This window comes from Simochromis diagramma, unplaced genomic scaffold (genome assembly GCF_900408965.1).
Source record: "Simochromis diagramma unplaced genomic scaffold, fSimDia1.1 OVJJ01000596.1, whole genome shotgun sequence".
NCBI lineage: Eukaryota > Metazoa > Chordata > Actinopteri > Cichliformes > Cichlidae > Simochromis > Simochromis diagramma.
In genome coordinates, this window is record NW_024387245.1 from 17,442,104 (window position 1) to 17,453,998 (window position 11,895).

Consider the following 11,895-nt stretch of genomic DNA (forward strand, 5'->3'; position numbering starts at 1 on the left):
TATCAAATAACGAACATTCATAATTTATACACAGTACTATAGATTTGGTAGCTATGCTGCTATTTTTAAAAAGCTCTTTCATCTGGGATGGAGGAATACTACTTAAGTCTCTGCCAAGTCTCTGATCTGTAGAAGAAATTTTTATGTGCTATAAAGGATTCAGTCTGGAATTACTAGTACCTGTGAATTATATTGAATTCTAGCATTGTTGGGGTGTTTTTGACTGGTGTATTTTTTGCTACTTGTGGGGCTGCATAACTCTACCTTTATTTCTGTTGAGACATCTTTCTATAGAACAAAGATTTAACAGAAATTGTTATTATTTAGTTATTTGAGTCTCAATTCTCTCTAAAAGTGACAAATCCTCTCAAATATAAAAAAAAGAAAGAAAGAAAAAGAGAGGGACCATTCATGGTCTAGTTCATTAAAGCATTAATGAACAATGAAAAAGACATACTATCCATAAGCTGTTTCTTTTATAGGTAAGGCTGATGGTGCCTATATTGCAGTTGTGCAAATAAAGTACATTCCTTTTATACTCTGATATTTTATGTATCAGAATATATTAAAAATGATTTTGTCCTTAGCAGGTCCTAAACTTTGGTAAATCTCTAAAAAAATGAACTATAAAACATGACATATTACACTGTGTCATTATTTGTTTAACAACAGTCATATAGCACATCATTACTATTTCCATAGGGATTAAGAGGATAAGTAACAGCCAAATGTAAATGTTGATAATCAATTGCACTGCTCACTGATCATCAAGTGCGACCACCTCTATAAAAGCAGAGGTTTTGGAAGTTTGCTAGTCTGTAGCGTTTAGGAAGGGTTGGAGGAAGAAAGGGTCTTCTCTCTAAAAATAACATAGCAGCACAGCTTTGTTTTCCAAAGTTGCATCTGAGGAAACTGCATGATTTCTAGTCTGAAGTGAAGATGTTTTTCCACAATGCACAGCACTAATTTTGGAACAACAAACAAACAAACACAGCATATCAACACAAAAATCTCATACCAATTCTCAAAAACAGCGGTGAAGGCCTTGGAGTCACCAATTCAACCATTAACTCCTCTGTATACCAAAGTATTCTAGTAGTGCAAGCTTGGCTGAAATTAAGTCATGCAATATAACAATGATTCAAAGCCCAAGAAGAACTTTACAACAGAACTTACTTTAGAGTAGTTCATTAAGAGCTTCACATTTCTTCATTAGACAAGACATTAATGCAGTTGCTTAAATTTCAGTCCTAATAGTAATGCAGCTCCTGATCTGATCTTCAAATGTCAGTTGGTTCATTATTAAAGCAAAGGGCTGTGATTCTACCCGTCATTTAACTGCCTTTGAAGGTCATTTGCTTAAAGAATATTCTGCTCAATACATGACACAAAGCTGAATACATAAATATTCACACACCTATGCATACACAACAACACTTGGAACTGAACACACAGACAGACACGAACACACTTCAATAACTCTAAATGTCTGCAGTCAGTAACCTTCCTGACTTTTTTCTTCCTTTTTTGTTTTATTTTTCTATCTTTAGACCTTAATATAATTTTAATGTTTTCAGAAATAATTTGACTATGGGTTATCTAACCTACTGCCCAATAACCCACTGTGCCAAGAACTTTAAATATTATATAGGGTCCACAAGCAAAAGAGTGGGCGTATATTGAACCCCACAACCCTAAACTCTTATCTAAGCATTCAAATTCACATTTATGTATACTATATACACATTTTTAATCTAATAAAAGACTTTTTTAAAAATCTGTCAGTCTGTCGCCTTCTCCATTTCTATGTCTGTCAGATCTTAATAATGAGTTGGTAGCCTTTAACCCCTCCACAATAAACTTGGTTTTCCTCTCTTACTTCCTTTTTCTTCCATCATACAAAATTCAACAGTAAGGAAGATCGCTGAAGGGAAGGGTCAAGGACTTTAACTGTCATTAGCATTTAGATTTGAACTGGTATGAGGTTTGGGGTATGAAGCGGAAAGATTTTCAAGTGGTGAAGAGATGGATGGTAGCTGGTGAGCACAGAGAGATTTGAGCAGCAATATGAAAAGCAACAGAAAATGCAATAAAAGTGTGACAGAATTTGTTTTTTTGAGCAAATAAGAAGAGAAACTGTAAAAGAGGTATAAAGAAGCAATTTGAAAATGAGAGTCAGTGTGCATGAGAAGTGGGATTCAAAGAGAAGTGCTGAAATGTGTATGGCTGAGTGGAAAGAAATTTTGATCTAAGAAAAAGCCAAATGGGGAGATGAAGGACTTCTCATCTTCTTATTTCATCACAAAATCCAATTAGTGTCAGAGAAAGAAATGGTTGAAGAATTTTTAAGTAAAGGGAGAATGCTAGGTGATTTAGCTGTAGCTCTTTGGCTTCCTGAGTCCATGACTGGATCATGATCCTTCTCGTAGAGACAAACTGTCAGGTACCCCCCCTTCTAACAAAACTGTCAATGTTTACCAGTGAGTACAAGGGAAGGATCATGTACGGTGTACATTTTAGGACATCGTCAGGTATCAGAAAAAAAATTGTCAGGTGTCAGACAAAAAATTGTCAGGTGTCAGTTGTCACAAAAAAAATTGTCAGGTGTCAGACAAAAAATTGTCAGGTGTCAGTTGTCAAAAAAAAAGTTGTCAGGTATCAGAAAAAAAATTGTCAGGTGTCAGAAAAAAAATTGTCAGGTGTCAGTTGTCAAAAAAAAAGTTGTCAGGTGTCAGAAAAAAAATTGTCAGGTGTCAGAAAAAAAATTGTCAGGTGTCAGTTGTCAAAAAAAAATTGTCAGGTGTCAGTTGTCAAAAAAAAAAAGTTGTCAGGTATCAGAAAAAAAATTGTCAGGTGTCAGAAAAAAAATTGTCAGGTGTCAGTTGTCAAAAAAAAAAAGTCGTCAGGTATCAGAAAAAAAATTGTCAGGTGTCAGAAAAAAAGTTGTCAGAAAAAAAGTTGTCAGGTGTCAGAAAAAAAATTGTCAGGTGTCAGTTGTCAAAAAAAAAAAGAGTCAGGTATCAGAAAAAAAGTTGTCAGGTGTCAGAAAAAAAATTGTCAGGTGTCAGAACACAAGGTACCAGAGAGAAAATCTTCCTGCAGGTGGCGCTGTTGTCATGTCCCACCCGAATTGATTTCCAAATACGTCATCAACGTGTGACCGTGGGAGAGCGTAAGGTCATTGACCTCACCGGCGTTTTACCGTGGTTCAGGCTCCTAACGACACAAGGTAAGTTTAACTTTTTCTCCCTTTTGTTCATATTTTTGCCACAGTTGTGTTATATTAAGTTGCAGTTATGTTGTGAAAGTTACATATCAGAGACGGAAAGCCAGTTTTGTACGAAACCAAATCAGTACTATTTTTGTCTGGCTAATTCATTCTAGCTAGCGACAGTGGTGAAACGTGATTCAAATTTAAACTGTTCAGTAATTGTTTTGTATACATTTCAGCAAATGGACAAGCTGAAAGCTTACGAGCAGCTTAAAAAAGACCTTGAAAATGGTAATCCAACACTTTATTAAATTTTTTGGTAATGCTTGCAAGTTAATTTTTTTAACTGCAAAGAAAATAGAGGTTCTTTTCATGGTACTCCAGCAGCTGTTAAAAGGATCATGTGTGGCCAACAAGGGATGGAGGACAGCGACATTCATCATGAGATAAATGTTTCACTGTAAGAACTTTGACACACTTTTTTTTTTTTTCATTGTCAAAATCGATTCTTCCTCAAGCTGTAACATAATATGCCTCTATTTTGTTTTTTTTATTCGGACATGTTTCTGTTTTATTAGGAGACTGTCTAACCCCAACATCGTCAGACTCATGGCAGTTGCCCGCACTGAGTCCTGCTTTTTGTTGGCAGCTGAATACATTCATTGCGCAACCCTGCAGCAAGTGCTTCACACAGACAGCTGCTTGGTGAAGGTACCAATACTCATAATTTTATGTTTAATACATTTAGGTAGATGTGAATAATCTTAATACCCTCATATTAAAAAAGAACTTTTTATTGCTGGCATTTGTTTAAATATGTACTTGAAACCATCTTTGTGTACAACATATAAAAAGACTGATTCCTTTTTTTTTTTCTCTCATGTTTTCCACCATTTAGAATTACCAAAATGATCTTTAATTGTCAAATGCCAGAAAAGTATCAACTTAGTAAAAGAATAATCTTAAATTTTTAATAATAAGCTCCCTTACTGTTTTGGTAGAATTGCTTTTTTTTACTTGGATGAGGTTCAGACATTTTAGGTTTTCTTCTACAATATTCTTACAATATTTTTCAGGAATTTCTGTCCAGTCCTCCAGACAGGACTGGTGTAACTGAGTCAGATTTGTTGGCCACCTTGCTCACACACACCATTCACCTCTGCTTACAGTTTCGCAAGAGGACTGCAATCAGGGCTTTTTGATGGTCACTGCCAAACATTTACTTTGTTGGTCTTAGGTCCCATTGTAATTTATTGAAATTGAAATGGCAATTGCATTTGAATACTAATCCTATTTGAAGTAATACATTTCCAGTGGTAGACATGTTAGATTGTCACACCTGGCTACGCATTGTTTTATTAATATTATATATTGTCTTGATAGCTTGAAGGGGATGCCGGTTTCATATCACTGGACTTATCCATGGCAGTAGAGTACATCCATGCACAGAGAATCATTCACCAGGATATAAAGCCAGCAAATGTCATGGTAAGCCATATTGTATTTTTCTTTTTCTCCACTTTGTTTTTGAAGATCAAAATAAAAATAGTATATTATTTATTTAACTTTATTCTCTTCAGTCTATTAAACACTACATTTGAACAATGAGAAACTTTTCTGGCATATTCATATAAAGGATTTTTTTTTTAAAGTAAGAAGCCTTACATTGTTTCTTTAATAGTCCAATTTTTCTTAAATATGTTGGTTCTTGCACACCTACAAAATTCCCAAACATGTTGTAAGTTTAGGCTTTACAAACTGAAAGTTTCTATTATTTTATTAGTCTGTACCACTTGCTTAAGTGGAATGGGGATTTAAAAAATGCACAGGACTATAAAACCGGGTTGGATCATTAACCAATCTGTTAATTTTAATGTTGGGTATAATAAACAATCTCAGAATAAATCTGCAGTGATTGGGTGATCTGGGTGCTAAAAGCTTTGAGGGTTTTTTTTTTTTTTTCCCCAATTATGAGCTGTGGTCTTTGGAATGACATTTTTGATAACATTTGTGAAATTTTAGACAACCTGGTAAGTTCTCATATGTATACCTTATAGGTTCACCACCCTTCTAAGAAGGCAGTCCTGACAGACTGGGGCATGGCAAACATAAGAGACACTGTGATGCTTCGTCAAGGGAGTAAGTTCACTGCCCAGGCTACTGGTCCAGCTGGTGGCACATATCTTTACATGGCCCCTGAATGCATACTGATGTTTGAAGAGGCCTCGTTCCAGACAGACATGTGGTCCCTCGGAGCCACATATCTGGAGATCCTGACGGGTTCCGCTCCGTGGATGGTTAAAAAACAAAGAGAACTGGCTGCACTAATGGCCACCAAAACCCCACCACATGCCCTATCACATCTCAGTGACAAAAACAGTTTTCTTGGTGGTTTGGTGAGCTATGACCCAGACTCAAGGCCTTCCGCATCTGATGTTGTTAAGTTTCTCAAGTCAGGCCTTGATCTTACGAGCCGATATGGCTACAAGTGGTAATGTTGCTACAGTCTGCAGTTCAAAAGTCTTTCAATGTGAATTATGTTCTACATTATTGTTAACAAAAGTTGTGGTAAATGAAACACTGAACCATTATGAAAGATGGCACCTTGTCAATTGTATTTCAACATGTTATTGTACATTTTGTTGGTCAGACAGTTTTCAAATTACCTGTTGATTTTAAACAAGGATAAATAAATGTTAACAAACACTGTTGTATGATTTTATTGGTCATTGGAAATGTTTACTGGTGCACCTTCCATCCTCTCTCTCTTCAGAAAGATGTATATGTCATTTGCCTCGGCAAACGTAGAAGGTGTAGGAACTGCATTTCTGTTCATGGCGGTTGTGAGCTCTTGGACTAGCATGAGGTATGCAGCAAGGCAACCATCAGGTGTGCAGGGAAACTGGCTGTTTTCTAAAATGTTCTGGCACATGTCTCTGAATTCCTGGTTTGATACCAGTGAAGGCTCTTCCCTCTCACAGATCAATTGCTTGGCATAGTCTAAAAGGTCTGGGTCAACTATGTGCAGCACATTGCCATATCCTGCGAATGAAAGACAATATTGAAAAGATGTTCACTTTGAATGTTAAAAATAAATGAATAATGACAAAGCTGTTCTAGAACCTGTATAAGAAGCAGTCAGTGTTTACAGATGTTATTACAGAAACTTAAAGATGGAAATATCACTCAAACATTTAGATTAATTTTTAGTTAAAGGTGTCAATATGAAGCCATTTTAGTATTGACAGTAGAAATTCAGAAATCTCTTATTGTACTACAAGTAGGCTTCTTCGGAAGACACAAAAGAGAAAGCACATTATAACAGTTTTACGCTCATTACACTGGCTTCCAGTATATTTTAGAAAATTCATTTTAAAATTTTAGTAATGACTTTCAATGCTCCGAATCGTGAAGCTCCTGCCTTTATTTCTGATCTTATAGAACCCCACACTCCCTCTCCCAGCCTGTGATCATCTAATCAATGGCTGTTAGTAGTCCCACCAGAAGACCAGAGGCAATAGATCTTCCAAAGCGGTGGCTCCCAGGTCATGGAATGCTCTGCCTCCATCATTACGTTTCCTTGATTGTATTTATTCTGTATGTTCGATTGTGCTGTTTTATGTTTATCTGTTTTATATTATTGTGAAGCCACTTTGTGGTTTTTATCCTGTGAAGAGTGCTATATCAAAGTAAAAGTAAACTAATGAAAGTTAAAAAACAAACAAAAAAATAAAACCCCACAGGCTTTCAAATGACATACCAGGAGGTGGTGAGGTAAACAGAAGGTCGGGTTTCCCAAATGGACCAGGTGCATTGCGTTGCTTGCGGATGTCATGGGTGTTCCAAACTGTTTGCTCCGTTTTTAAGTCTCTTTGAAGCAGTGGCAAGTGTGAGTACTGCAAGCAGTTGCTATGAAAAAGGAGAATTAAAAAATTAATATATTCATCTGCTTCTTTGAGGTAGAATAAGTAAAAGCTAAATTTTAATCAGTACTCAAAAAACAAAGGCATTCCTAGACCACATACTTTCATACTGCTGCTTGATTATTTTTCATGTCTAAAAATATTGACTTACATGTGCACAGGATTGTCCAGTTCAAGGATCCCAGACTCCATCATGGCCTACGCATGTTGTTTTGAAAAAGACACAAGTTGTGAAGGTGAGAATTTCATTAGTGAAAAGGTACAGATGTACATAAACACAGATTCTGGTCTTGTGTTTTCAGATAAACTAATCCATCGTATGTTTAACGAAATTTGGATGGCTAGTCTTTGTTAATAGGTTTTACAGGTGAAAGATTTGCTTTACCTCAAATGTTGTCAGCCATTCCTTAATCCATGTCCGCTTTAAAATACTGTGTTACACCCCGGCCTAGGCAACCGGCGTGCAACCCAGGAAAAAATAAAATAAAGAAAAGAAAGGGCCCCCAAGCTCACTGCTCTTAAGGAGGGCGAACTCATAAAAAAAACTAATACGGGCTTCCACAAAAATAATCCCAAAACGAAAGTATGGACCACTGTTTTCTTTAAAGCAAAATATGATATTTATTTACATCACAACACAAGGCGCCAAACTATTTACAACGGGGGGGAAGATCGCGACCATGACATACAGAAACACAGGGCTTAAATACATAGAAGGAGCAATTAGGGAATGGATCACAGGAGGGAAACACAGCTGGGGCAAATTAGACCTGACGAGACAAGGAAACGTAAACTGAACACACTAAGATAACACAGACTTTCAAAGTAAAACAGGAAACACATAACAGTCAGGCCAAACCAAAACGCCTAAAACAATACACTACCAACGCCGAACCGTAACAACTGTTGAAACATTCAGCTCTCTAAACAACAGAAACATGACATTATCAGTTTTGTTGTCAGGTTGTTACTTTAGAAATAGTCATTTACCAGCTTAAAGACATACCTGGTTGTGCACTGATGTCCCCATTCTGAAGCACCTCCATGCCTGATTCCCAAGATCTCGCATGTGAAATGCCATCTGCATTTGACCCACAACAAGGTTCTCCTTTCCTCTGTCCCCCCGAATCATTTGAGGACAGCCTAAAGACACAAACTGAAGATAATTAGTGAATGATGAAAAAATAAATTTATTAACAAAATGTAATCTTTTTTAACCCCCCATTTTTTAGTATATTGCATACCACCCTGTTCTTGAACAGCCTCAAAGAAGTATCTGGCCACAAAGTTTTGTTTGCGGTTGGATGTGCCCACCTTTAGCCATAGAACCTTCCTGGAAAATCTGAAAAGAAAGAAACAGAAAAGTGGCCACTTGTACATATGATTTAATCATGTTTTGGCACTATGTTTGGTTTTTGTTACATTCCCCAAGAGTATGCTGGTTTTCCATTGTATTATGTCTAGGCGTTGTTTCTGGTTCCTCCGGCCATTTTGACTGCCATAGTTGTGTAGGCTTACATGCCTTTGGAATTGAATGTGACTCTTGACTGTGTTCAGACTGACGCGAGGGGAGAGCTGCCTTTTGTTTTGTAATCCCTTGTATTCTCCTGTTTATGTGTTGGTTAGGTAGGTTATCGTAAATTGTACATTTTATTTTCTTTGGAGTTAAATTCTGTTTACTTTATATCAGGGATGTTTTGTTTGTTGTGTTGGTCTTGGCCCTCCCTGAAATTAACTGCCAGTCTGAAATGGAACTTTAAGACTAGCAGGAAATAAGCCTTTTAAAAACCGCCATCTTGAATCCTCCTTCACTATTCATACTTTATCTTGGTCCCTTAGACCAGGCTTGGCCAAATCCAGACCTCGAGGGCCAGTGTCCTGCATGTTTTAGATATCACCCTGGGTAAACACACTTGAATAAAATGATTAGTTCATTACCAGGCCTCTGGAGAACTACAAAACATGTTGTGAGGGTAATTTAGCCATTTGAATCAGCTGTGGATCAAGGACACATCTAAAACCTGCAGGACACCGGCCCTCGAGGCCTGGACTTGCCCATCCCTGCCCTAGACTACTCAGGAGAGATAACACCTCAGTTTACCGCACATCCTTATCTTGAAGCAACTTTGTACTATCACTGAATATAATAAATTAAGTAGCGAATGCCATATTCAAACCTACCCATCAATCCCCAAATGTATCCACATTCCAAAGAACTTCAGTTTATCATTGCCTATATGAAACAACAAATAATAATTACAATTTGTTTCAACAGAAGTACCATCAAAACATGTTTGGAAGGTTAATTGAAAAGATAAAATAAATACCATCAATGTGCCATGTGTCATTTGGACCACGGCTGATGTAATTCCGACGGGGAATTTTATTCTTTCCAGGAGATCTCCTCTGAAGACCACTTGCATCCATATACCTCATTATATTAGCAACATCGTCTCTACAGTAACAATAGATTTTACTCTGAGCTCAACAGTAAAACAAGAGAACACTTGATTATATACACACTATTTAACCAACCTGTAACAAGGCCGCACTCCTCTGACATCCCTTACCCGCTTTACCATTGCCCTGATTCCTTGTTCAGGAGACCACTGTTTCATCTCACTCTAAAAAACAAACAAACAGACAATTGAATTTTTTTTTTTAAATCACTACAGAAAATAACATTTATTGTTTCTACAATAGCTCATGACACAGACTTCAGGAAAACATATATTTTTTGCACTGATGTTTTAACGCTTACCTCCACAGCTTTGTGGATTTCAGTAAAAGGTCGTTGGGGGCATCTTCGCTTCAACCCTAGAAGTTTTAAAACTCGTCTCAGATGCCTCTCACTGTTAAAAGACAACACAGACTTACATTATATTAAATGCAAACTGCATGTTTTGTCATTTTAGAGAGTTGTCACGGAAACTGTTAAAATGCAGACTTACCTTATTTTATGCCCATATGAATTCAGTGCACAGCTGATTTCCTTTTGTTTTAAGCCTTTGTTGAACAATGTTATTATCATCATATCTTGAAAGGTTAAGTGTAACAACAACAGTCTAATTGATCACCCACCTCTTACACTGAACATAAGTAATTAACCAGTAAAGTACTAAATCTTTTTATGTGGCAATTACACTAAAAGCATCGTCTATTCAGTGCCCACAAATAAAACATGTGTAGCAAAAAATACACTTCTTTGATATGAAAGAGGTGAACAGTAGTTAATAAGTTGTACTTTAGTCATTTATTTTTAATGCTCTTTTTTTAATTAAAAAAAAAAAAAAAAAGTAAATTTGGTACAGTCATGGGAACCAGCCAGAGTCGGATACTCCTTTCATCATCGTCAGATGACATATTGCAGCAAAGTCTAAAAACAACAACAGAAAAAAACATATCGGGATCAAAAAATATCCCGACAGTAGCAATATAGAAAAGAGAAATAAAGAAAAAGAGCGACAGAAAGGATGCAGGCTGCTCGTGAGCTTTCAGCTTGTCCATTTGCTGAAATGTATACAAAACAATTACTGAACAGTTTAAATTTGAATCACGTTTCACCACTGTCGCTAGCTAGAATGAATTAGCCAGACAAAAATAGTACTGATTTGGTTTCGTACAAAACTGGCTTTCCGTCTCTGATATGTAACTTTCACAACATAACTGCAACTTAATATAACACAACTGTGGCAAAAATATGAACAAAAGGGAGAAAAAGTTAAACTTACCTTGTGTCGTTAGGAGCCTGAACCACGGTAAAACTCCGGTGAGGTCAATGACCTTACGCTCTCCCACGGTCACACGTTGATGACGTATTTGGAAATCAATTCGGGTGGGACATGACAACAGCGCCACCTGCAGGAAGATTTTCTCTCTGGTACCTTGTGTTCTGACACCTGACAATTTTTTGTCTGACACCTGACAATTTTTTTTCTGACACCTGACAATTTTTTTTCTGATACCTGACTTTTTTTTTTTTTTGACAACTGACACCTGACAATTTTTTTTCTGACACCTGACAATTTTTTTCTGATACCTGACAATTTTTTTTTGACAACTGACACCTGACAATTTTTTTTCTGACACCTGACAATTTTTTTTCTGATACCTGACAATTTTTTGTCTGACACCTGACAATTTTTTTTTTGACAACTGACACCTGACAATTTTTTTTCTGACACCTGACAACTTTTTTTTCTGATACCTGACAATTTTTTTTTGACAACTGACACCTGACAATTTTTTTTCTGATACCTGACAATTTTTTTTTTGACAACTGACACCTGACAATTTTTTGTCTGATACCTGACGATGTCCTAAAATGTACACCGTAAATCATGGCAATGTCACTGCACTGAATGATGGACTACACAAAGCAGTAATTGTCCCAAGATGCCAAAGACAGTTTATAAAATGTAAATTTGATAAAAAGCTAAAGGATTTTACTAGTTAACACAAAAAAATAAAGTTCCCCATAACTGGTCAATATTACTGATGCAGATGTTTAAGATTGAGTTCATTTTAAGTAGTTTATATTCTGTTTAATCGGCAGCACTCACAGAAATGAAAAAAAAAAAAAAAAAAACCAAACAAACATGTTTGGATTTAGCTATTCCGGGTTAAGTCACTGAGAAAGTGTCTTAAACCTGCATTCTATTTAAAGGCCACCAGATGGTGATAGCTGTGGGTGCCAAAGAAGTTCAAGTCCTGTGGAAGTCTGTGGGAAGACGACTTTATGTCTTGACCTCTGTAAAGACT

At 36.6% G+C, this 11,895-nt stretch overlaps 2 protein-coding genes across 3 annotated transcripts; one reads left to right on the plus strand and one right to left on the minus strand.

Annotated features, from left to right (window-relative positions):
- The first annotated feature begins 3,198 nt into the window (after positions 1-3,198).
- LOC120714553 (mitogen-activated protein kinase kinase kinase 2-like) lies at positions 3,199-5,836 on the plus strand. Of its 2 annotated transcripts, XM_040000819.1 has the most exons (4): positions 3,451-3,502; positions 3,599-3,671; positions 3,790-4,699; positions 5,269-5,836. In XM_040000819.1, the coding sequence occupies exons 3-4, from the start codon at positions 4,634-4,636 to the stop codon at positions 5,704-5,706; spliced, it is 504 nt and encodes a 167-aa protein (XP_039856753.1). In that variant the 5' UTR covers positions 3,451-3,502; positions 3,599-3,671; positions 3,790-4,633; the 3' UTR covers positions 5,707-5,836. The 2 variants fall into 2 exon arrangements, with proteins under 2 accessions (XP_039856752.1, XP_039856753.1); XM_040000818.1 differs by having other exon boundaries at positions 3,199-3,671.
- Positions 5,831-11,041, minus strand: LOC120714552. The gene is made up of 12 exons (XM_040000817.1): positions 10,866-11,041; positions 10,473-10,510; positions 10,086-10,170; positions 9,896-9,986; positions 9,670-9,758; positions 9,462-9,589; positions 9,316-9,367; positions 8,379-8,476; positions 8,141-8,277; positions 7,286-7,332; positions 6,972-7,120; positions 5,831-6,253 (listed from the first exon to the last, which is right to left on the minus strand). The coding sequence occupies exons 2-12, from the start codon at positions 10,495-10,497 to the stop codon at positions 5,931-5,933; spliced, it is 1,224 nt and encodes a 407-aa protein (XP_039856751.1). The 5' UTR covers positions 10,498-10,510; positions 10,866-11,041; the 3' UTR covers positions 5,831-5,930.
- Positions 11,042-11,895: the final 854 nt, after the last annotated feature.